Raw genomic sequence first — 27,092 nt, 5'->3', positions numbered from 1 at the left:
AGCCAGAGGAAATCCTAACGTGGATGTTTGGCAGATGGGTGGCAGCAGGAGAGTACAAAGCAGAGCTGTGTCATTACTTCCCAGACAGGCAGGAGGGATGCTAAGCTGGTACTGACGCTGCAATTCCACCACTTCCAAACTCCTGCTGTCATTGTTCCAGCAGGGTAGCATCCAGTGGGATTCAGGGCCCTATTTCCATTATTACTGAGCCTCTTCCCTTCACATCTCATTTTATTATCACAGCATTATCCCAGAGCAAGCTTCAAGTCCAAACTATCCCATTGTTAAATCTGCATATGAACTAAGCCACAGACATTTTTATAAAATCCAAACGAGTTCAGAAACTGGTGGTATTGTAAACCCAAAAAGATTTTAGGCAGCAACTGGCTGCAGTCACTCTGCAGATTTCCTACAGATATTTGGCTGCTAAACAAGGCAGCATTTAAAGGAAAACTTAACCAAAAGGTCCACAGTTTATCACCAGTATTACTCTAGGGAAAAAAAAAAGAAAAAGGTATGACAATACAAGAGAAATGTAAATTTGGATATATTCCCACTAGATTTTATTGCTACATACTTTTTAAAGACTTGAGAAAGCTACTCTATAAACGTTCAAAGTTGGTCATCTGTCTCCCATTTGTGCTGACTGCCAAAAATTCATAATGAAGAAAAGGAGGGGGGAGGAAGAAATGCATTACAAATCCAGAAAACTGCTGCTCATAGTACAGATGGAAATTCTACACCTGGACAGTGTTCACTGAGTTATCTGTAAAACTGAAACAGAACTTTATTCAAAGCAAGTATTTTTTGTGAAACCCATTTTTCAATTAACTATCTAATAAGTCAGTTAATGAAGGATTTAGACACTGATTGTCTAAAAATCTCAACATAAACACAAGAAATTCCAAAGAATGTTTTTCCAGAACTCTTGAGACTGAAAAGTTTCCATTTCAGAGATACATGAAACTTCTCTAAACATATACAACTTATAATAAAAGATTTTACTATTCACAAAATGTGACTAATACAACAGACGTGTGTTTTGGCTCTACCTCTGTCTCAGAAAGCAGCTGCTTTGTCTCTAGGCTGAAGCATTTCACAAAATGGATAACACATGCCTTATTAGAGACCTCCAGTTTGCCCAATTAATATTTCATTTACAGGAAAAGCCTTAGCACATATAAAGAGCAAAGCAGAGAGCTGCCACTTCAACAAGGATTACCAAAAGTAGGATGAGCTCCACGGGCTTAGCATTTGCAAATGTTATGCAAAGTACAACCCCCTGCTCCAGGATATTACCTCTCACCCTGGGACAGAATGCTGGCAAAGCGTTTTTACCCCATGGAAAGCACTTTTCAGACTCAAACTTTGAGAGAGTATTCAGTTCAACAATCTGGATGTAATGCATAACTTGAACCTAAAGTACACTGACAAAAGAGTAACTATAGATAAGGATATCTGGTTTTTCAGTGAAGAGCTTGGAATCTGCTAAAAAGGTAGGTGGACTTTTTTCCTAAAAGTAGATTAACTTAGAGCTTAAATAAAACTACAGTAAAGAGGAGAGAAATGCTGTGCAAAGATTTATTTTTTAAAATATTGCATGAATATTTGTAAGGTCTCAAAGATCATGTTTGCAGCCTCTTCCCCTTTCCTGCCTGAAAAGTGCCCAACCTGTATAATATTCTGAGGGTATTAAGTTATCTTCTCTTGTTTAGTCTCACATGTAAAGTAAAAGACAATGAGAGGCTTTTGTTATAGAGCATTTAGGTTTGAACACTCTTATTTTGACAATAAAGAAAAATGCATTTGAACCTCACATACTTTAGTAAGTTAATTTATACATATGCCAAATACTTAATATTAAAAAAATTGTCTTGCTTTTAACAAAAATAAACCGGGAAATAAAATAATGCAATTAAGAGAATATTTCCCTTATTTGTTATAAAATGTTTATTATTTCCCAATTTCTTCTCATGTTAAGAACAGGTTTTATAAAGTTAGAGTCTAATTAAAGGATACCAAGAGTTAAAAGTTGTTCCATGTTCCTTATGTGTTAGAAACCACTGCCAACAAGTACTCCAGGCTTTAAATATTGTTTTGAGGGATTGCATTTTTATTTCCAGTCCCAAAGAAAGTGTTCTCCAGAGTCCAGGCACGAGCAGATCTTCAGCAGCTCACTGAGAACCACATACATCGTTCTGGGCAAGAATGGAGACTTTGCAGGCTACTTTTTTTTTATTTGTGTTTGTACCTTTGGTAAATGCAGCACCACCTCTACAGCAAGAATCACTCCAGTTCTACGAGTATGATACAGATGTTTCCATGGGAAGCCTGACCCAACAAGATTATGAAATGCAATCCAAGGATATAAGAAAGGTATTTTATTTATACTTTCCTTTTAATATTTTTAACTAAAGTAAGCATTATATGAAAAAGGTGTTATGTGCATGCATGTGAGTTTTATGGAAAAGTCCTAAAATAACAGGGTAACATACAATGAGTTCAGACATAGGGAAAGCCACTCAAACTAAAACCACAAAAAAAAAAATTACCCTTGCTACAGTCTGAGTAAGCCACAGAAGGCAGGCTTGCACAAATTAGGCTAAAGCATCATTTTAAGTCTGCTGTTCTTATGTCCCTGCAGTCATAAGAGTTTCAAGAACAGGATAGTTAAAACTGTTGAGCTGGTAATTAATGTATGTTGTATTAACTCAGTGAGATTGCTTAAGAACAAGGAAGGTGATTTTTTTTTTACTACCAAAGTAACAATTGGACCCCTCCTTTTATGGAGCATAATCTGCCAGCATAAACCACAGTTCCTCTTTTGACCTGCCAAACTGTCACGTTTCTTGCCTCAGTGGGTGGGTGGTTTGGGTTTTATACAGCTCAACAGTACAGCAGCCCCAAAACATTCTATAGAATGTCCAGTGCTGGAGGAGTCACTTATATATTAACACTTTGAGGGTCTTAGTAAAGAGAGTATCCCCTACATGTCAGGGCACTCACCAGCATCTCCCAACAGAATGTTTTTGTTGGGTGCCCCACATGGCTGCCTCTGAATTTCAGTACAACAGCAGAAGACACAAAGCCAGGGCAGAATTAAGTGAAGTGCCACAATCTCAGTTACAAATGTCACACCCCCATTCAGTCCTAACCAGTACACACCAATAGAGAAGGAGATACAACACTGATCAGGGAGAAAAAAACAGCAGCAACTGTCCCAAGAGTGGCTGCCAAGGAAAATACCACAGATCCAAATCAAGGGGTAACAGCCCAGTATGAAAAGCTCAAAGAGGTTTTCATTAACATTAACTGTACTTGTTACAATAACTTAGCCTGATAAGCAAGAAAAATAAAACAGCAAAAGATAAAAAGTAAAAAATTGCAGTCCAAATACAGAAAAATCCCTTTTGTACACCTTTTTAATATTTCCCAAATCTACTTAAATTACAGCTCTCTACTGTTGATTAAAACGATCAGCTACATATTTATGGCAAATAAATGTCTAAGGTATTTTTAAATCTGACATCTGCCACAGTGATGAAGTAACATGTTTTCATAAACCCACAAAAAAGGGACTATAGAAATGACTCTTAACTAATTGGTGACTACCCACTCAGAAGTAAGTCTTTAAAAAACACTAAACCTGTTAACTTTAACCAGCTAGGCAGATGACACTGATCCATAAGTTTCTTGCAGATTGCTGCTGCTTCAGTAAAGGAACAAGGAGGATACCTACATGGAAATGGTGCCAACAGATGTGCCACAGACAAAACAAAGTTCTCCTGGCATTGCTATAAGCTGCAGGTCTTCCGAAGGCCAACAGTTCTGCTTAGGATAATTCTAGGAATGTAATCAGTCATTATTTCCATCAGGTCAGGTCTCTATTGACACGTTTTCATTGCAAAATCATAAATTAGCTCCTTATGTGCAACAGCTACATTGACACAAGTGCCAGTGTTCCCAGTTTACATCATGGGGTGCACAAACAGATCTTCTATTCATTTATTGCACTGATTTTACTCCCCGAATATTCCAAGTGTTAACTGGAACTGAAATGCATGCCAAATGTTTCCTCAAGCATGCCCAGTCAGAAATCTGTCTTGCATACAGATTTAACTCCTTACTGTATGCTTGAACACACTGTTAGAAAAAAGACTTTTACAAAAAACATCACAAGAAATTTATTACTATGATTATTTGAAACCACAGTCACATCAGTCTTGAATAAAATTTGAGCAATTTAAAGCAAAAAATCTTAATTTCCACAAGAGAACAGAACCACTCAATTAGATGCTGTCTCACATCTGGACTCATTTCATTGAGCACCAACGACCAGATCTTTGTGTTATAAGATGAATAAATTATTTTGCAGAAATTTGAAGATGGTTGGAGTATTTAGATGTAAAGTGTTAATGTGTCTGTGCAGTAAAGTGGAAGAGGCAGGTGGAATTTAAATATGTGAGTAGGCCAATATTCCTTCAGTGCATTCCTTACATAGGCAAGTAATGAACTTGTGGTTATAATCCAAACAATCTTCTGCACTGATTCTCTATAGTGAGGAATTTTTATGGCTGATCAGCAAATACTTTTTAATTTTAGGAATTTAATGGTATTCTGCAAATTACCAGTTTTAATTTCAATGACATTTCCCACTGGCAGAGATTAGCAATAAATTGCATTATGCTAAGAAGTCCCACCAAAGACTACTTTGATGGCTCAAGTAGGAGACTGTGCTAGAAGTCTTCACCTGGGACAGATAAGCTGTGCCAGCAAATGTTATTAAATGTCCCTCAGGAGCCAAACAAGTCCCCTTGTTCCATAAGCAGTCCATGCACTCAGAATTCTCTGCTGGCACAGATACCTCAAGGTCCACGTCTTCATGTGTCTAATCAACCTATCTTTGTGAGCTAACTCCTGCAGAAAGCTTCTGGGAGATTTGCTGTTGGCTGGAGTGTAGCTGGTAAGCTGACACCCCCAGCTTCCCTCCACCCAGCATTCTGGCCAAACTGCTGCCAGAATCCTACTGAGAACCTAAAACTTCACTAGGACAAATCAAGCTAGCCCAAACCAGAGCCAGAGCCTGGAGAGGCAGACGCAGGGAAGAGCCAAGGGACAGATGATTCACAGGCTAAAAAGGGGTCAAAATGACAGAGGCTGGCCAAGATATTTGTTTCTCAGGCTTTATGTCAAGCCTGAGGGGTTTGTTTTACAGAATAAAAAAATTCCCACAGTAAAGTACACACAAGCAACTAAATTCCAAATAAAACACAGTATCAAAAGGAGCTTGAATGCTCTTACCTGCACACTGAGCTTGCAGATGAACCACCTGTGTCCCTGAAGGAGGGGAGAGTGGAGGGATTAAGAAAACTAAAAGGGGTTCATTTGTCAACACTCCCAGTGTGCAAGCAGCTCTTCCACAGAGCTCTCCTGCCAGGGCCTGATCCTTAAGCATCTTCAAAGCAAAACATCTTCCACATCTCACAATGCTCTTTCCTGCATGTGTTTCCAATAGCCATACACACCAAAAAACATATTGGTTTGTTCTGTCCTACAAATATTCCCCTTAAAAAAAAACCCCAAACTAACAAATAAATGATGCAAGACAAAAACAACTACCACAGTCAAACCAAAATCCCCTTAACATTACTGCAAGCAAATCACAGTCTAAGGCACTGTATCTATACTGTAAATACAGTAATAATAGGTATTTCTCTAAAATTGCTCCAGTACCCAGTGAAAACCTGACTGCTGTTCCCTGCATCACAAGAGACCACAATAACCCCTGCAATGCTCTGGGCTGGGGACAGAGTGGCTGGGACAGTGCCCAGGCACAAAGGGACCTGCAGGGACTGATGGACAGCAGGCTGACCATGAGCCAGCAGAGTGCCCTGGTGGCCAAAAAGGCCAAGGGCTCCTGGCCTGGCTCAGGAATGGTGTGGCCAGCAGGAGCAGGGAGGTCACTCTGCCCCTGCACTGGGCACTGGTGAGGCCTCACCTGGAGTGCTGTGCCCAGCTCTGGCCCCTCAGTTTGGGAAGGACCTTGGGACACTGAGCACATCCAGAGGGGACAACGAGGCTGGAGAGGGGCTGGGAACACAAACCCTGTGAGGGACCCCTGAGGGAGCTGGGGGTGCTCAGCCTGGAGAAAAGGAGACTCAGAGGTGACCTTATCACTCTCTACAGCTCCCTGAAAGGTGCCTGTGCTCAGGTAGGGTTGGGCTCATTCTCCAGGCAGCACTGACACAACCAGAGGACACAGTCTTAAGCTGCACCAAAGGAAATTCAGGTTGGACTTCAGGAAAGTTTTTTATGGAATGGGTGATAAAGTTCTGGAATGGCTGCCCAGAGATGTGGTGGAGTCACCATCCCTGGATGTGTTTAACAGATTGGATGTGGCACTTGGTGCCACGGTCTAGTTGAAGCGTTAGGGCTGCACTCCATCTTGAAGGTGAAATAATCTTCCAACCTAGTGATTCGGTGTGAAGAGGCCCTTTCTGTGAGCAGCCCACACCTTAAAACAGACTAACATTCAGATTGAGTAATTTGTTTCCATTATTTCAGCCAATACCTGCAAGGAATGTGTTTATAAACTAATTTGTCCTGCAATTGAAAAGATGCAATGGACGATCTCCAGGAGGAATTCTGAAATAACTTTAAATGCAAGGACATCTCAGTCATTTTACTGAGATTATTTGGGTAAAACAACTACAAAAAACCACAACTTATACTCACAAGAATCCTATTGAGTTTTGCATTATATGCAAAACCTTGATCTTCAAAACTCTGTTAGTAAATACTCATCACTTAGATATTCCTTCCCACCATACAGACTATATTTTCTATTTCTATTTTGTGTCTACTGTCCTTTCCTGAAGAACTTGAGTTTTCTAAAGAGCACTGGCAGCACCTTCCTTTCTTGCCTTTTAAAGTGAGTAGTTCGTGTGTAAAAGTAACAATACATCACCTTAGTCATCCAACCTATAAAAGCATTTTAAAAGTAAGTGCCATAAGTAGGTATATTGTAGGAAGCTCACTTTAAAAGATGTTATTTCAAATCCTTGTAATGTTCTGTGGCTTTTTGTCTGCGGTTTGTGTTTTAAAACATCAATTGTTCTCTCACAAAGGATGCAACAAATGTTTCTCTTGACACCTCCCTAATGCTGCAAAGTGATGACAGCCAACTTGATGTCCCACCAACAAAGGACACAAGTAAGTTAACTGATACGAATATTGTGATGCCTAAGATATCCAAAAGAATATGTTAATTTTAACATACAGATCTAAAGTGCAAAGGATAACAAAGGCTACAGAATGAATCTTTTTGTTTATGAATATCTTTCATATCTCCTGTGGAAAACCTTGTAACTTCTGAAAAATTTAAAGTATCCTCAGGTAAACTCTGAATACACAAAGCACAGCTTGTAAGCACCTCCACAGACTTGCCCAGTCATATTTGCCATTGAGATGCACCCAAGTTAAATAAGTTAGACAAGACAACAAAGAAAAACAAAATACATCCCCCAGTAAGTTCCACAGTTTAACCCAAGCGATGATGAAATACTATGTGCTCAAATTATTTCAACAATTGGCTATTCTCAAAGTTTACATCTGATGATCAGGGAGGTCAATGTTTGAAATACATCAGGAACATTCTTCGCTTGCCAAAGCTTCCTACAGGCTCTGGGTACAATGTCCAGATTTCTCCTAAAAAGCCCCAGCACTTTCTGCACACAAAAAGGACAAAGTTTCTCTGCCAAACAGAGCAGTGAGAAAAAGAGACACTTATTTTGCGTGTATGTGATATAAACTTCCAAAAATAACTGATGATTCAGCAAGACCAGTGGACTGTCAATGTCTACCAAAGTGCTAATTCAAGATTAATTATTGCCAAACAGCACCTGTCAGCAAGCCCCCATCAAATGCTGAGCAAGTCTCCAAGAACATCAGAGCTTCTAGACAGACAAGCATAAAAACTATTGCCTTTTAAACAGTGACAAGGTTGTCTGACATTTTCCATTTCCTACACAAACATGAAAACAAGCCACTAAATTAAAAAAAAACCCAAACCACCAAAGAAGGCAGAACTCTGCAGCCTAAAAATGATGATATTCACAAAGCTAAACCTCAAAATCTTCATTCTGTTCTCTGCAGTGCTGCTGTAAAAAAGAATTTCTGTTATGTGCTGGCTTCCCAGTATTGACCTGCTGCTTTTGTAACTCCTCACTGCTTGCAGAAGGTCCTGTTTTGCTGTGTGGTGACAACTACCCCATGGAATGGCCCTGCTGTCTGCACTGCATTCACTCCAGGGTGAAAGCCAACCAAAACTCTCAAAATATAGAAAACACAGCCCAAGACACAGCAGTGGTGATGAAACAGGATTCAAAACCACATTCATTATATGTATTTGAATATTGCTGGCAGAAAAGATTAGAGCAAAGCAGAAGTTCCTGATACTTTACTAGTGTCCCTGAGGAGTAGTAGTAGTAAAGGTCTCAAACTACATTACAAAAAGTATCTCTCTATACTTAAAACAACAGCTGTAAACACCTCAGTATAAAACTGATAGATTGTGCACAGGGCTCTGAGCAACCTGGTCTAGTGGAAGGTGTCCCTGATTGTGGCAGGGGGTTGGAATGCAATGATCTTTAATGTCCCTTCCAACCTAAACCATATATGATATATAAACATAATTGCTGGAGTTTTTATCAAAAAGTTTAGACAGAATAGTAGCAAGGAATAACACAGGATATTGTGTAACCTGTCAGAAATGCTCCAATACACTTAGAGTACAAATGCATGTGCTGCCAGGTGTTTCTCCTTGTGGATTTGCTTCCAAATGCGATATTTAACACGGTCACAAACTTGCAGTTGTCACATTCACCATACTCTTAGCCACCTAAAGATGTCAATTGAATTCAGGCTGATTAATAGCATTTTACATGCTCAGGTAAGAATGGAGATTATACACAGAGAAATCATGCACAATGAAAACAACAAAAAACCCAAAACAGTTGAGAACATAAATCTTCTCGGAACTTGATGTAAATAGAATTTTTTGAAAACCTAACAACAGGAAATCTTAAAAGCCTAGAGAAAACTGTATTTTGAGTAACCAAGCTGAAGTGAGGTAAGTGTGCTGTGCCTTGCTGGCAGACCTGCCCACGTGTTTGCTGTGCGTGTGCCTGAGCGGCTCCGTGTACTGCGAGGAGATCGACATCGAGGCCGTGCCGCCCCTGCCCAAGGAAACCGCTTATCTCTACGCTCGCTTCAACAAGATCAAACGGATCGCAGCCTCTGACTTCGCTGACATCAGTGAGTGACACCCCAATTCTGTCCCTGCTTTAGAATACAAAACGGAAAGGCACAATGGACACGCATTTTGGACCCTGTAAACATCTTAATATCCCAAACATCAGGCAAAGAGTAGATTGCTAAAAATAAAATTCAGATCCGCATCCCAGAAAGTCTTAAATAAGCAGGCATTATTTTTCCTTCAAATGCTCCAGGGATAGCTCTGCCAGCTATCTCACTCCACAGCATGAGAAATTCTATGAATACCTGAAATCATGTTATCTCTAAGACAAAAGGAAGGACCCAGAGTATTTCCCTTTTTAATTTTTTCAATTTAAGACCAGGAAAAAATCCAGATATCAATTTTAATAGTACTTGCATTTGTAGATGACAATTTAGATGCTGCAGCCAACAGTATAACATTTAGCATGTACAGCCATACACATTTCATATGCCATGTAATTATAAAGTCCATACTTAGATTTTAATTTCTTTTGTGTAAAGCTACCTTGAGAAGAATTGATTTTAGTGGAAATAGGATAGAAGAAATAGAAGATGGAGCCTTTTCAAAGCTTCTGCTGTTGGAAGAACTTTCTCTTGCTGAAAATCGACTTGTAAAACTTCCTGTTCTACCTCCCAAACTAACATCATTTAATGCAAACCAAAACAGAATCAAGAGCAGAGGAATCAAAGCAAATGCTTTCAAGGTAAGGAAAAACTCCAGGTAATCAAAGTAACCAAAATTAGTAAGCAGACTATTCAGTCTGCCACCAAATTATTTTTCTGTATTTTTTGTAACCTAAGAAACAAACTACAATGAAGCAGCTTTCCAGGTTTTGCTTTGCTTTTAAGGCACTCTGGAATATCAGTCATCTGTGCACTTACTCTCTCATGTCCTCCATGTAGAAAAGAATTTTCTATGAAATATCTCACCTGCTTGCTTTCTCTCTAACATGTTAAAAATAAAAAAAAAAAAAAAAAAAAATCAAAAATTGATGGCTCAATTAGAGTTCTGAAGACTACAGATATACTAACAAACAATACAGATATAGTACTTTATAGTGGTCTCAACTTTTATAACCAACATGCTGACACTGAAATTTCCCAAACATAGAAGGTCTGCTTTATGAATTTCTTCATATAATAGGATTCAACATTCACAGCAAAAGTACGGCTTTTGTTACACCAAAACAGTTTACAGGTTATGTGATCAGAAAAATTACTGATTTCTTGTAACAGGCATGAGTTACTTAACCTCAGGTAGTTCCAGCATCAGTAACCTCTCTTTCTGTTGAACAGAAGCTCACAAATTTGGCCTACCTCTACTTAGGACACAACGCACTGGAATCCGTGCCCCTGAACTTACCGGAGAGTCTGCGCATTCTTCACCTTCAGGTATTCCCAAAGCATTTCCTTAACATTCTCTTAGCAAACACCTCAGGAGTTGCACACTTCAATCCAACTTATTCTATTTTAAAACAGTTCCCACTACAGTTTTCCACTGCACCTCTGCATAAAACAATTTACCATACCAATGTGCATGGCCACAATCATCCAGAAACTCAGAAGCTGCCAATTCCCATGCCAGGATTTATTATTGGTTTCTGTACATCAGGGCTAGGAAATGGCAAAAGCTCTAATCTTTTATCAACACTGCATGTATGCATTTATTTATGAAAACATTTTGGTTTGCAGTACAACAACATCACCAGCATCACGGACGACACGTTCTGCAAGTCCAACAACACGCGCTACATCCGCACGCGCATGGACGAGATCAGGATGGAGGGCAACCCCATCGTGCTGGCCAAGCACGTCAACGCCTTCTCCTGCCTCAGGATGCTGCCCGTGGGGACCTACTACTAACCCTGCTCGTGCCAGCCACGGGCCACAGCCAGGCATCCAACAAGGATCACTTCTTCCTCTGTTTACACGTTCATATCCTCTCCCTTACTAATGCTCTTTTCCCTGCTCACCCAGGGCCTTCTGCTATGTTGCCCCATTCTCCTCTGAAATAACCATTTCAAACCAGTTACTTCAGTCATTATGGTGTCCCTCATGCTTTCAGAATCTTTTCTGTTACTGAAAGTGTAAAAATATATATACATGCACACACATTATCTCCACTTTTATTTCACCGCATACTCTTTAGATAAAAATCACACAAAACTGCTTGTTCTCATTCTTTACCAGAATGAGCACTCAGAACAACCACCACGCTTTACTTTCAGATAAATGCAAGATTTTCTTAGAGCAAACTGAACAGGATAAATACTTCTGAATTCTAATCCCACTCTTTTAATCTGGAGTGAAATCTTTTCAGTTGACCTTCAAAAGTGTATTGGATGAAGATGCAGATGAGAGAAAGCTATGTTTAGAAACAGAACTTCTCAAAGCTTAAATTCATTAACATTTCTTTAAAAACTTGATTTGTGGTAAATGAGAATAACTCCTATTTAGGTTTAGTACACCGAGCAACATAGCAACTGGAACTTTGCAAAGATGTTTTAGATTTCCTTCTAGTATTCTGCTTTGAAAATAACATGTGTTTTATTTTTACACAATGTATTTTTAAGTGAAATATAGATGTTTCGCTGAGCTGTTTTTGCAACACCAGCTTCCTATTTTAAAAGGACAGTCTACAGACAGCATAACAGACTCAAATACCTTTGTTATTAACTAATGATGTAGACCAAGACTTGGTTCCACAGCTTCTCCTGACTGGAAATGTGACAATATAGTTAAAAGCAAAGCTGAATTCATGTGTTTACCTGTAAAAAAGTATAATTTCATCTAGATGTCAGAGCAAAGAAAGAGAATTACCCTTCTGCAACAATACTCCTGATCGTTAGGGAAAAATCAAATCAGACTTGGAAGTTACAAAGAAAAGTTAATTCCATCATTAATCTGAAATCAGAGGTAACTTCAACCATTTCACTCAATGACTTGAACCTATGCAGTTTATTAAAAACACAAATTGACAGGTGCAGGCCTTGACACTCATCTAAGAATGGCCATCACTGATAAAGGGCACAATGTTTTTAATTCCAGAACTGTACATTTCTGACATCCAGTTTCTCCCTTCCAATACCTACCACAGGTGTAAAGCCTCCAGACAAATGAATGCCAAAGGTGTGCTAGTAATTATTACCACATCCACTTTGTACTAATTTTGAAACTAGTATAGATTCCTAATTAGTAGAAATAGTTAAGCATCAAATGCATGATGATGTATCACTACATCTAAAATATTGATTTTACAAAATATTTTGCATTAGTTTTATTTATCTTATTTAGCTAAGCCTTGATTTGTTAGTGCTTGTGCTATGGGGAATTGATGGCACTTAATTCTGAACACATATTTTTGCCCTGAACCCATTACCCAAGAAAAACAGCAACCCCCAGTATTTTCCATTTTAAGTTATTTAGTGTAACAAGAAGGAAATTCCATTGTCTTAATTGAGAACAAAACCAAGTCTGGCAGCAATTCTTGGTTTTCATTTTTCCACATAAATCATAAAACTTTGATGTTCCCAGGTCTTTATCAAAACATAAAAAACAACTTCAAAGCATGTAAAAATACATTCCAATGTCAAGCCAAATTTCTATTTGGAAAAAATGAAACCCATCAATTCTCTCCCATCTCTTGTGATAAATGCCTAAGATGGAAAAAACACAGCTGTAAGCATAACAATGTTACATAAGCAGCAGCCTCTGATCTTATTCTCATCACAAATCATTGCTACTAAAACTCTTTTCAGTAAGTCACCAAAATAAATAAATAAGTACCAGTAAATATCACCAAAAAAGTGTATACACAAATAAATGCATAATTTTGTAATATATACACACATATAAACATTCTAAGACCTACCTACTACCACACAATTAATTTTACATTAAAATGTTGTATATATTTTTGAAATGTACTAATTATCATCAGTAACACTAATTAATGCTCTTAACACTTTGTGAGCAAACCAAAGTAGACAAGCGGTACCTTCTGAATTTCTCATGCAGGCACCAAGTTCTCTGATGTGTTTTACTTTATTTTCCTCATTCACAGCAAGTTAATCAAAACATGAAGTAGGAAAGGCTTCAGTAGGGAGGATTTCCACCTCCTATTTCTGTGACTAGTACTAATATCAAGCTGAATGTAAATCATTTCATTTTTTCCTATCACTCATTTCTGTTCTGAATTTCCAATAAAATTTGAATTTTTGTTCTTGCTTATCAGTATCAGCTTCCACAACCTGCTCTTCTAGCCTTGCCAACACGTCTCTGTTGTTCAGCCTCACAGCAGACTAAGGTTAGAAGGTTATTTGCAGATGTAAATCCATTTTACAGACATATTTCTTGTGACAATAGCAAGACCTGCCATACAGAATATGTGCTGAACACTCCACTTGCTCCTTCAAAACCTAGTTTGAATTGACCTTGAATTGCCATGAATCTCAAAACATCCAATATTACTTGAAGTACTCATCCACTTCTACATTATCCCTTTCTTCTCAGGTACCAAAACAGGAAAGAAAAAAATCAACTACCTTTGGTGTTTTCACACTACACTCTGAGGAAAGTATCAGAAACTATTTTATTCCTACATTGAAGCCTTGGCAATTTTCTTTTTAAAAAACCCCATGTTAACAGAAAAGCTAAAAACCCAAGACTCCCCTCCCACAGCTTTCTCTCCAAAACAGGGCAGTCTGGAGAGCAGGTAGGGGGGAAAAATGAATACAAAGATCACAGACTCATTTTTAATTTTGTGTAGGTGTGCATATTAACAGGATAGACTCTGGAGTTGGTTTTATGCATATATTAACAACATATGTCTAATGGCTTTCCCACAAATTACTAAAACGTTAAACTACAAATATACATTCTCCTTGGCAATCTAGTTATTTGAATGGTCACATTTGAACCTTGTATTAATTCTCTTACCTGAGAAAGTCTTCTGTTTCAAAATTAAATTATTAGCAATGCTAACAAAAATAAGGAGGTCTAAAATACTCTTCATAAGCACACAGTCAGTCATATTTGGTAACTCTCCCAAATTGCTTTGTCTTTCAACTTTACCTTTGCCTTTGACCATGGAAATAAAACTACCATTAGAAAGAACATCTCTAATACTGACAAACTTGTAATGTCTTCAATGAATTATCTTCACACATCTTCTAGCAATTAGTAGATAATTTCATTGTTTATACTCAACATCTGAACAAACACTTTTAAAAACTGCTCATATAACAACAATTTTAAAATTGTCTCCAAAACTCTTTCCTATCTCTTTCCTTTTTATTATATTTTAAAATGAGAAATATTTACAACAGTTCACCAAATCACTGTCCCAGAAACCACAGTGACTGCTGATCTAAGGATCAGAAAGCATCAAGGGAAGCTGGAAAAAACAATTGCAGAGCCCTAAAGCTCTTGGTGCTCTACCTTTTCTATGGAGGGATTAGAGAAAAGCCCTTAGACAAAAGCCAGCGGGGTTAGGCAATGCCAGTTCATTGCTCAGCTGAGGACTGGATTCCTTTTTTTTAGTGCTGTCAGAAAATAGAACTCTTTTTTCTATTCTGGTTGATTGGATAATAGAAACGGATTAATTTGGTACAGAACTCAAAGGCCTAAAAGACTGAAAAAATCGGAAAAGGTGCAGTTTCCACTTGATACTACAGCTGAAAAGTAAAGATGGTGTCGAGTTTAATGACAGTAAATTCTTGAGGTCTCTAAAACTCAGCCAAGAAACCACAAACAATTAAGCAGCTAAACATCCTTCCCTAACATAAAGCCTCATGTAAGATGCTTTGTGTCTGTAAGACTGTAGTATTTTTACTCCAAGGATTAGTTGTTTATCTTAAAACCAGCACAAAGCCAAAACAAGCAAGCCAAATACTGGTAATTTAAAACTAAGCTGAAATACTATGTTCCAGTTAGGAGGGAGGAACAGTTTATTTCCCACACAAGTAAAACACTCCAGAACTGAAAGTGCTGTCATCCAAACACATGCTGACACATCTTCAAGAGAAACAGATCTAATCCTTCAAAACCAACATTTAGATGCCAAAGACTACAAGTGTTATTTTCTTTTAATTTCTTTTTTTTTTAATCAAAATAAAATATAATACCAAAGCAAACTGTCTTACTCCTTCTCAGAAAGGCAGAGTCTTATTTTCCTCCACCCATGAGGAACACAGCAATTGCCCCTTGAACACAGCACAGATTTTTAGCTCATATTCTCTTCACCACCACATACAAAATTAAGATCCTACATGTTGTTCTTCTATTATTTCTCTAGAGTCTTATATTGTTGTTATCAGATTTCAAAAGTCCCTACCTCTTTGGTGTATTCTCACAGCTGCAGATCTTCACTGACTCCTTCTTCTGCATCTTGTTCTCTCTCAGGTCAGGGCTCCTCCAAGGGTCTCCCCTGACTGGCTATCCCGCCCCCTTTTATCCCAGTTATCTTCATTGGTTACAGCTGCAGCCCAATTAAGGCCATCGCAGCTGCAGCCCATCAAGGGCAACCAGGACCTCTGGGGCAAAGCCTCTATACAGATATTCCAATACATTTCCTCTACTATATTTCCCCCTTTTCTTTTACATGAGTTAACAGTTGTACAGATGTTCAATTACAATACATACATTTCTCCATGACTCACAGGCCATGTACAACCCACATAGCTCCTTGCTCAGAGGCCATACTCTTTCACAGCTCCCTGACCCAAAGGTTATGTTCTGTCGCAGCTCTTGGCCGCCACAGCTCTCGGCTGTCTTATCTCCTGTTAACTATCACGTCGGAGTCACCAATTGTTGTTGTTCTATTAACTAGAGTCCCATATTGTTGTTGTTATCAGACTTCTAAAGTCCATACCTCTTTGGTGTATTCTCATGGCTGCAGATCTTCACTGACTCCTTCTTCTGCATGCTGTTCTCTCTTAGCTCAGGGCTCCTCCAAAGCTCTCCCTGACTGGCTATCCCGCCCCCTTTTATCCCAGTCATGTTCATTGGTTACAGCTGCAGCCCAATTAAGGCCATCGCAGCTGCAGCCCATCAAGGGCAACCGGGACCTCTGGGGCAAAGCCCCAGATATTCCAATACATTTCCTCTACTATACCTACATTCTGCTAAAGACAGCCAGTTTCACTTCCAGTGCTCTGTCTTACTAAACTTCTTAAAACAATAAATATTGTACTAATAAATAAAGGTTTGATAGACACTACCTTGAAATGCAGGAAGGTGTGTCTACGATGCTCATGCCACTCAGCATAGGTTGAAAGGCTCCTGAAAAATGTTATAAGATCTCCACATTCTTCAGTGCTACAAAACAAAAATATATTGTTTAACCCACTCATAATCAGATGTATATGATAATCTGATTATTGTATCATTTTACACTGATATGATAATCAGATTATCATATCAGTGTAATATTCACACTTAAAAAATTCATTAGTATTGTTTGAATATGAAGTAGAAATCACCCAAAATAAGAACCACAAAGCTGAAAAAAAGCTGTAATGATTGAAAAAGAGGTGGAAGAACACATTCCTAAACCAATGTTTGTCTTACATGTAAAATGTGGGAACAAAGTAGTCACCTGCAATATCTTAGTTTGATTTTATTCTTGTTCAACTCGTTTTCTAAATAAATTCTAAGAGGTTGCATAGTAAAACCCAAACCTGCAAAATGGTAAGATGTGCCAAATTGCATCACTAACCTTCAAATATTCCCAAAAATCTTTGTCCTAGCCAACTAACTCTACATGACATGTTACCTGCCTCTGCTTTTCAAGATTAACCAAGATGAATTCAGCTTTCCAAGATTACCCTTGCAGCTTCACCAGGATGGGAGGCCTGGTGACACAGGGCATCTAAACCAAAACTTTGGTCAGACACTTAAAGCTTGATGTGATCTTGTCTCTAGAGCAGAGGGACTCCAGCCCTCTGAACACCTTCCTCACTCTCCTCTGGATCTGCTCTAACAGGTCCATGTTCCTTCTTATGCTGGGGGGGGGGGAGTGGGAGGGAAAGATAGACATAAATGTTTATTTCTCAAATTTCTAGTATGAATCACGATGGAGAAAGGAAAAGAGACAATAGAAGGTGACAAACTGTCAGGCAGCAAACCACACATGCAGGGTTGTTGGGGAAAAGAGGAAAAAAAGCTCATAAAGGATGTGCAGTTTTCACTAAAAAAATGCAGCCAGAATGCAAAGGATGCAGAACTCCACAAAAACCACATGTCAGGATAGCTGAAGTAACATGATTATTTAAACATAAGGGTGAAAGGCTTCAGGTCATTGTTGTTATGAGCCACAGACTATTAGCCATCATCAAAACACACCTGGCAAGCACTGTTTTGGAAATACAAATATTTATTTTGGTTACTAATATTGGATTTTACAAGTTTATAAAACCTGACTTGAGGGAGATACCTGCCTGATGTTTGAGAATATTTCAGGAAGTTAGAGTATTTAAATTCTAATGTAAATTTGACCTCTGACATCTGCTCTGAGATTAGCTATTGTTTTTGGATTTTCAGAACAGCTGAGAGCAGAGACCTGAGGCACTCACAGAATGGCTGCAACAGTGGATTTCCAAGTCAGTTCAGACTTCCCAGGGAGAACTGTGCTTTCAATCCTGCTCTAGTTAATATACAGGAACAGCAAACCTTAACCATTTACACAAAGCAACTGGGAAAAATACATTAAGGTCATTCAGATATTGAAAATGTGAAAGAAAAGCCAACAAGTTTTATCCCAGCCTGGAAAGAACAGCATCATTAAAGGAAGTTACCACAGTAGTCACAGCTGCCAACAAAATCAGGCCAAGATGAAAAAATTGCTGGCAGCAGTTGGGAAAAGTGAGTCCCTGGAAGGACACAGACACTGATTTACAATAGCTCTTCAGCCCTGGTCTGGGAGCTGGTTTTAACCACAACTCTGAATTGTACATGTCCAAGTGTACTCATTCTATAGGAACTGAGGAGCCTTGGTAACAACTGCTCACATGCATGCCTGGAGAACAGATTGCACACAAACTGCTCTGGGCTTTTTTCATCTCCACTCATAGAAAAGGGAACACAAAGATTTGTTACCAAATGACACACTTGAAATTCTTTTTGAAGAACTTGGCAGTGTTTATAAAATCCACCTTCAGGCTATTTAAAATACTATCACAAACACTGTGACCTTGGTTTAGCATGGCTATTGGTTTATTGCCTTTTTGCCTCAAACCAGTTTTTAGGTGATGCAGCAGATAATTTTTAAGGGTGGAACATCAACAGAAAGAAAAAGCTTTGGGTAGAAGTTCAAAGAACCAGGTTCCAACGTAGAAGTTAGTCAACCAATATATCTGAGGAGGTCCTTTTCTCACATAGCACTGGTTAAATTCAAGATAGAAAGCTAAAGTCAGTGTTTAGAAAGGGGGAATCTGTTGGCAAGAACAGCTGTATGTAAATCCATATTGGAAAGGAGTAAGAGACAGCATAAGAGCACCAGTTCAGTGAACTCTCACAGCATCCAATCTGCCCATAAACACTAATTCCTAATTAGCCTAATTCCTCCTGCTGAAGTCAACTGCACCAAATGCTAAAATACCAAGGAAACATGGTATAAAATAACAAGGTAGTAAGAGAGTGAATGGTAAAATTCAAGTCTTGTTTTATTTTGAAAGAATTAAGCATTACAAAAATCCACTAGGAGCAGAAAACACTTGTGTGCAATGCCAACATCCATGTTACAGAGAAGTCATCCAAAACCACTGAAAAGGATATTCAGGCAGAGAGTAACTCTGTCAGCTTAAAATCATGGGCTCTTCATCCAAACACACTTTCACAAAATATCAACAAAACACAGAAGTATATAGGAAATTTACCCATTGTAAGAGTATCTAACCCTCCTTTAATCTGTTCCTTTGTGTATTTTAAGGGAGAAAATAAATTTTAAGTCACTGCAGAATGCAAGACTTCCTACATTAGCACAGAAAACCAAAGCATGACTCAAAGCTGGGGGAAGAATTCCTGCTTCTCTTCATTTGCAAGGGACTTTGCCCATGCAGCATTTAATATAAAGCACATTTTCTAAATCCTGCACTCTGACTTACAGATTCTAACTAGTTAGTAAAAAGTAAGAGCAATTTTCATACTGCTTAAAACCTCTATTTGCCTAAGTAACCCATGCAAAGGTGAACTCCCCCAACAATTATTGGGGTGTCAAGTCTAAAAGAGGAAAAAGGACTGACAAGAGTTTCTTTAGGTGTTGTGGTTCTCAACACTAATAAAGTATAACATAAGTGATAAGTGGTCCAAAGGGGACACATGTGAAATCCAAAAAAAGACAACTAAATATTGTGATTTCATTTGCATACATCTGTTATTGTCACAAAATAATTAAGAAATTATATAAAAATATACCCACTTTTAAAAAATGTACAATTCTTACATAGAGATGTACCATTTATACACTAGAGCAGTACCTGCAGACTGCTGAATTTTGCTTCATTTAAAAAGATATTGTTCAAGTGCTCTAGCATTCCCCTATTTTCTTCCAAAGCAGGAACTGAGTGCCAGATTTTTAACTCTGCTGTTCTTAAAGACCAATTTCTGACACGTATTATGAAGAAAAACATAGCCAAAAAAAATTAGAAAACTGGGGAGGAAAAAAAATCCCAGCCAGGAGACAAAACAGAACAGAACTAGACAATGGATTTGGCAAGACTGGGCCAAGGAAGCAAGAGAAGAAAACAAACTGGTAGGGAGGCTGAAAATGAACAAAACTGCAGAGGACCAGATTCAGCTGGTCAGGAATGGAGGGAAAAGAAGGGAAGAGGGAGGAATTTCAGGAGCAGACTAAAAAACAAAGGGCTACTTGGGAAAAGTCTGAAACTGGACATGAGGGGACTACAACTTGGAAAAAGAAATGAGGAGTAGCCCAGCAAGGGGATGGAGAAAACAGGCCCTGAAGGGAGATCACAGACCCAGGGGAACAGGGGGTGCTCTCAAACAGGCCCTGCCAGCATCAGCCATGGACTCACTGCCTCACACTGCCAGCACTCACTGTGGCCTGGACAGGGCACACAGGAAAAGTGAAATCTGAAGGTGTTATGGGGGAACAAGTTTGGGTTGTTCCCTGCCCCCAAAAAACCTACTGACCCCGTTGATCCTATTGGCTGCAAGGGTACCGACAGGCACAAGGCCACGGTGGCACATGCAAAGGGAGCCTCAGGAGAAGGCACTGCCTGCTTTGTTGGCATCTCCATCATTCATGAAAACTTGTGCTTATTTCTGAGTACTGGCACAAGGTGAAAAAGGAGAAGAGACAGGGACAAGAGAGCAGTGCTCCAGCCAGGATGAAATAAAGTCTGCCACTACTTCAACACATTCCTTTCCAGTGTGACTATTAAGTTCCAATACACTCCTGCTGTCATAAAATAGTCATGAATAAAACAGGGCAATCTCCTCTTCTAAATCCCACTTCTTGAGAGCAGTCAACTGCTCTTCCCAGTTTCACCACAGCTTTAGTAGATTTATATGGAAATCTCAAAGCCTTTAAGTACAATAGTTTTCAGTAGAGACTACTGAAGCCTGAGGTAACTCAATAGACCTCTCTATTCATCCATCTGTTGGCCCTTCTTCTCCCTCCCCAAGACCAAAAATAACAGAAAACAAAAGCAACAACTTAAAAAAAAGAAGTAAATCAATGATAATGGATTTGTTCTCAGAACAGCTTGCTAACACAATTCAGTGGAACACTGCAGCAAATAATTTGATCATTTACTCATCATGTTACCACAAGAAGTTGGCATACTCCAGAAAATAATAAGAAACAGCATTCATTCATACATTTAAGTTTTAGTATGTTAATTTTCTTAAGCTATTGCACAAATACACTAGTCCATGCTTTTAAATTACATTTTTTTGAAGACAGCAGTGAAATAAATCCTGTTGCCAATAAGAGAAATGGAATTGAGAGCTGAGAATCAGAAAGAGGCAAATACTGGACAGGGGTTCTGTGTGCATTTTAGGCATTACCCACAGTGCAGCTGACACAGACAGCTGAGGAACAATTATATAACATGAGTTTGTAAAGGTCCTCCCAGATCTTAAAAATCACATGCCTCTCATCTTCTCTCCAGGATACAGAAAGGGATGGAAGTGTTTAGGTTGGGCTAAGGACACATCACATAAAGACACTGGCTGCCAGCAATTTACATGAGAACTCAGTGCTGCATTTAGTATCCCATATCCCACACAATAACTTGCCTTGAGCAAAAAATTCCATCTTACCGTGACACAAACTTGCTCACATTTGAATCTTCTCTGGAGTCCATTATAATGCTGAGATCACTAACCACAGCAGACACTTTCTCATCCTTCTAGATTGGAGAAGGAACAACAAAATATTTTAGAAATTGCTCTAGTGAGGAGAAAAATGTGTCTATTTGCATATAAAAATATAAAGATATAATAAAAATATATACATATAAGAATAGAAATATATTAATGCTGCTAACTACTATAATCCTTAAAATAGCATTTTAAAAACTACAGTTTGTATGTGTGAACAGTTTCTTTTATTTCAAGAGTAGCACTATTATCCACACAAGGCTTTTGGAATAACACATGAGTTTGACAGCATAGAAAAAAAAAGAGATATAAAGGAAGGTTCATTACTTTTCACATCAATCCCACTTCTTTAAGATTCTTCTCATATTCCAACACAACCTTGAGCTGCCACATATACCAGAAAATTAACATATAAGGTTTTATCTGTTAGTTTTGGGCTGTCTCTCTAATTTTAGACCCTATAGTTTTGTCTCAAAACACTGTTATTTTTTACAATCGCTGTTACTCAGAAATATGTGTGGGATAATAAAATTATTCTAAATTAATTAATAAGCTGTAAAAGAATGAGAAAAGGTGGTCAGAGTAGAAATGAAGCCACAAAAGAAGGTAATTCTCTTTTCTATGCATTCTTGAGCACACCAAAGCAATGGATCTAATAACAGTGAATAAAAAAGCTTAAAATCATGGTTTGAAGACCATAGGAAATGCCTCACTTTAAACCCCTTATACCAAGTCACTACAAGCAAATGGGAATGGCAAGAGAGGGCTGCACACCCCCCTCAGCAGTCCCTGTGCTGCTTGGACAGAACCCTGCTGACACTGCCACCACTAAAGATGGGAAAAGCACAGCAAGGCACTACAGAGATCAGTGGATGCACTAAGGAACATCAGGAAAAATCATTTTAGGTTTAGAGCACGAGGTTCAACAGGGGGATGGGGTTGTGGAGAAGCTGCCAGCAGGCACAAGCTAACATGCCACCTTCTGAAGGGACTGGATTGCCAATGGAGGGGTTACTAACATGCCAAAATGCCTTTGTGGGGCCAAATAAAAACATTTAAAAGGAAATCTCTGGGCAAGAAAGAAACTCTTTTTAAATGATTGCTTTCCCAAAAGGCTCAGACTTGTTTTGGCTGATTTTCAAGCTCATCTCCTCTCCTAATACTTAATATCATGAAGCTGAGTTAACTCAATTGTGACTTCACTACTAGAATAAATAGCTACAGTTAACAGTGTGAAAAAATTATTCCTGACCTTCTGGTGCATACCACCAGACCTGTTACCTACTGGGCACTTCCCAGAAACAGCTTTTGTTCCTCAGGTCAGGTGAAACTGCTTATAACTGCACTACCTTGTCCATGCTAATGTCAGACAGATTATTTTGAGTATGATGTACTTCCAGCAAACAAAAAAAAAAATTCATGCAAAAATCAGCTCAAAATTATACTTTTACAGCTGAAGTGAGGGTTTTTAAGTATAGATACACCTGCTATTCCCAGGTGTATGTATACTTAAATCTCATCAGCATTCAAAGTAGCCCAAATTTTAGACATTAGGCAGCCAAGTGCTGCCACTCAGTGGTGGAACGGCTTTAGGCACCAATAGCATCGGCAGTAAATTTAACAGCCAGTAACCCCTCTGAGCCCCACTGACACCAAAGGTGCCATCATGCTGCAGGAGATGCAGCTGAGAAACATTCTAAGTGCAGTTTTATACATGCAAATGTCAAGAGGCATCATGAAGACCACAAGTTTTAAGTCACAAATGGACTTCAGAGGTTGCTCATTCAGCTGAACTCTTGCAGTTTCAAAGGATAAAATCCACATGTGGGTACCTAAATATTCAGTTCCCAAATTCTTAATATGGCTTTTCTAAAGAATAGGAAGGACATCTTTACTGTTCACTCCCAGTCCCATCTCATTAAATTAAAAAAAACCAAAACAAACAACTTTAAAGCTGAGCTGAAAAATCAAGTTTTCATGATGTTAGAAATACCATTACAAAGTACAAGTGTTAGAAAAATGCTACTGCAAATTGGGGTAGAAACTGTGTTCCTTTGCTTAGCATCTTGAATTCTGTGCTAAGAATAGAGTCTTATAAAAGAGCTCCCTCCCAGAAAATCTGCAATCATTGGTGTAACTTGTGGCAGTGCTGCAATGACTACTCACCAAAGCACACACAAATATAACCAAAGGAAAAAAAAAAAAACAAACAAACCCAAACCAACAAAAAGAGCTGCTGAAGTTTGTAGTGTTTTAGCTTTTCCTGTTTCTTCCAGAGAGGTAACATTTGGCATCTTCCAATTTCCAGAATAAGGTATGTGACAATAGAATGTGCTGTGTGGGATGAAAGCTGTGCTGGGTCAGGCCCCAGTGGGGACCTGGCAGAGCTGAAGGACACCAAGTGTTCCCAGGGCTTTACCTCAGTGTCAGGCTGCAAGAGCATCCTGCAGGGAGCACCTTTTGGGAAGGAAAGGTGATAAAGCCCTGGCAGTACTGGGTTAACAGCTGGACTTGATCTTGAAGGTTTTTTCCAACCTAAATAATTATAGGGTAACCACTTTGAGGCTCAACACTAAACCTGACCTCCTATCAACTATCTTGCTTGGATGCACACAGAATTCCTAAGTTGGGTCCAGATGTTAAAGAGCCAAAAGAACACACTGAAACTTAAAGAGTTGAAGGTTTCAGCTGGAAAAGGCAGCAGTGAGATTTGTCCATTTAAAGTTCTGTTTGGTAGCTGTTTTTTTTTAAAGCATACATTGACCCTTACCTGCATTTCAAGAAGCTGGAATTCCAGTTGAAAAGGTAGGGAGTGACACCTCCCTGCTAATCTGTGCTTCCGCACCGTCTTGTTTGGAGCTGTTAGAAAATCAAGTTAACAGAACAATCAATTCCACTTCTATTCAATAACTGCTGCATTTCTTCCCTTAGTCAAAGTACTGTTACCATTCCTCATGTAAATAAGTTTAACACACTAAAAAACACCACCAACAAACTCCACTTTCCCCCTAAGCAAAGCACAATAGTAGTCTGTGCCTTTCCCATCAAGAAAAGGACAATATTGAAACTATTCTGTCAATGAACCAAATCTTACTGTATTTCAAAGGCATTGTCTTTGTGCTAACAGTGAATTAGAAGAGAGGTTTGCAGATGAACTGCAACCAGTATGCTCAGTAAAGGGCACAAAACTGCTTACTCTTTTCCACTGTTTTCTTGGAATGACTTGTGAAATGAATCCCAGTAAATTCCATTAAAAATGAGAGATCTCTTTCTAGACTTTCAAGCTGAGCTTTCAGGTCTGATAGAGATTCATGTTCCTTGGTTTCTCCCTCAGTTTCTCCTTGGAGTGATTTCCTAGAATGGAAGAAAAAAAAAAAAAAAAGTTAAAATACCCAGACCTAGAATATTAGTACAGCAATATCATTAAATAAAAGGCATTAGTAATGGGATCTGATGGTTTTCAGACCCAAATCAAGTTTCCAAGGAGTCAGTTTCAGTTGGATCACATTGCTGGAAATAATAAACCTATTCTAACTTACATAAACTCTTTCCAGCCACTGCCAGGTAGACACAGCTTTTATTCTAAGTCTGGAGGTGCAAGTGTCCATTTTGAGATATGTGCAAAAACATCCAAGAAAAACTACTTATTTTATCCATGGAGTTTGCATTTACAAAGTCCTAACATAGAGACAAAAGCTTAGCCCAAACAATTTTGACAAAGAAATTCTGTTAACCTAACAAATGAAAAAAAAAGCATACATTGCCTTCAGTATCTCCTCATCAGAAAAGAAGGTGGATTCTTGTCTCATATCTTCATACTGTTCTGTCAGCAGCCTAATTTCCTCTTCCAGTGCCTGGATTTCCTTTTCATAAGCTTGAAAAATGCCCTCATCCATTTCTCCGATCTCAGAATCACTGCATAAAACAAAATAAGGATTTTTCTCAGGAACAATCAATTTTCTAAAATCACAAATATAACATTAGGCAACTGTTTCAAGATACAGAGCACTGGACAGCCTCCAGAGACAGAAGCTAAATCAGGGATCTAATGGAGTCAAAGGCTTTCTGAAGCTTTTTAATTAGTCATTATTTGATCCAGGAGTGCACTCAGCTGTTTTCCATTTGCTGTAATAGAACAACAAGCTGCTGCACAGGTAAGAACCAACTGCAATCAGAGACAACAGAACCCAGCTTTGGCCAATTGACCTAATGACTCACCTGGGCAGACGAGGCACAGCTGCTCCCAACACAATCTGCCACAGAGTGAGCAGCACTACAGAGATACTAACTGACATTCAGCCTAGCTACAACACGTTCAAAAGCATGTGGAAGATATATGCAGCTCAGAATTAATGTGCTAATACTTTTGACCAGGAAAAACCCAACATTTAATTTTGTGTGTCTTTAAACTACTCTTTGTGGAGTGTTTAAAATGTTTTAAACCACCCCTACTCTATGTGGTATGCAAGTTCCACACTAACATCGTTCAGTCAAAGGGGATGAGGGGGAAATTGGATTTTGTTTATTTCCTAGGTGCCTTTATAACACACATAAGAAAACAACTTAGAAAGCACACTTTGCATTAAAAACTTGCTTAGTGAGTAAAGGAAGCATATGCAATTAAATAAGCATCCCATGGTCGCCAGATTTTTTTGGACTGGATACGGTGAAGAAAGTCACAGACACAATAAAGAGTATGGTGTGAAAAAGAAAAACATTACCACAGCCAAAATGTTACCCCATGTCAGCTGATACCTCTTTTAACAGCAGTAACAGGAGACATAAACTACTTACAGCTACTTAAACTCAAGGATTTCACTAAACAGCAGAAGACTCCAAACATTAATTATGACTTCAAATATTTTATATCTAGAAAAAAATCCCTACTCTTGAATCAAGTAAAACAGAACTTTTACAAACAGTTCTCCTCTTATATATCGTACGTGTGTATATTTATAAATATTTGCGCATTAACATCACATCTTTCATATTTTTACGTACCTGCCCGTTTACAGCTCCGAGTATTTGACTTTATGCTGCCCCAGGAGGAGCTGAGAAGCTCTTTGGAGCGTTTGTGAGAACCGAACCGGTGCGTTCCGTGCCTGCTGCTTCCCTGCAGAGACCCTCCAGACCCTGGCAGGGCGATGCTGAATCGCGACTCGTCCGAGGAGCCGGGGCTGACCCGCGCCGAGGCTCGGGGGTGACAGAGGTGCCCCGGGGCCGAAGCGGATGCCCGAGCAGCGCAGTCCGGAGCCCTGGGAGCCGGCCCTGAGAGAGGAGCGGAGGGAGCGGACGCTGAGGGCGCTGAGGGCAGGGCAGCGCTGAGACCCGGCACTGAGGGGACGGCAGTGAGCGGTGGAGCCGGCGCTGAGGGCAGGGCAGCGCTGAGACCCGGCGCTGAGGGCTCTGAGGAGAAGGCGGTGAGCGATGGAGCCGGTGCTGAGGGCAGG

The 27,092-nt window shown here is 39.1% G+C and overlaps 2 protein-coding genes across 4 annotated transcripts in view; one reads left to right on the top strand and one right to left on the bottom strand.

Annotated features, from left to right (window-relative positions):
• CENPP (centromere protein P) overlaps positions 1-25,538 on the bottom strand; it is a 113,899-nt gene extending 88,361 nt beyond the window's left edge. Inside the window, exons 1-5 of one of the 3 annotated variants that reach the window (XM_054515980.1) lie at positions 25,400-25,538; positions 24,839-24,988; positions 24,413-24,501; positions 21,583-21,671; positions 16,518-16,614 (exon numbers count right to left, since the gene is read on the bottom strand). In XM_054515980.1, coding sequence (XP_054371955.1) covers positions 16,518-16,614; positions 21,583-21,671; positions 24,413-24,501; positions 24,839-24,988; positions 25,400-25,538 — 564 coding nt within the window. Of the gene's footprint in view, positions 1-16,517; positions 16,615-21,582; positions 21,672-24,412; positions 24,502-24,838; positions 24,997-25,399 lie in introns of all 3 variants that reach the window. The other 2 variants (XM_036390750.2, XM_054515981.1) reach the window with 2 other exon arrangements.
• OGN (osteoglycin) lies at positions 1,349-13,533 on the top strand. Its single transcript, XM_036390748.2, has 7 exons — positions 1,349-1,496; positions 2,124-2,376; positions 7,128-7,212; positions 9,157-9,315; positions 9,799-10,001; positions 10,594-10,689; positions 10,990-13,533. The coding sequence occupies exons 2-7, from the start codon at positions 2,209-2,211 to the stop codon at positions 11,158-11,160; spliced, it is 882 nt and encodes a 293-aa protein (XP_036246641.1). The 5' UTR covers positions 1,349-1,496; positions 2,124-2,208; the 3' UTR covers positions 11,161-13,533.
• Positions 25,539-27,092: the final 1,554 nt, after the last annotated feature.

Source organism: Molothrus ater, chromosome 11, assembly GCF_012460135.2.
Source record: "Molothrus ater isolate BHLD 08-10-18 breed brown headed cowbird chromosome 11, BPBGC_Mater_1.1, whole genome shotgun sequence".
Lineage (NCBI taxonomy): Eukaryota > Metazoa > Chordata > Aves > Passeriformes > Icteridae > Molothrus > Molothrus ater.
Note: the sequence above shows the minus strand (reverse complement) of the source record. Positions and strands in the feature narration are given on the sequence as shown.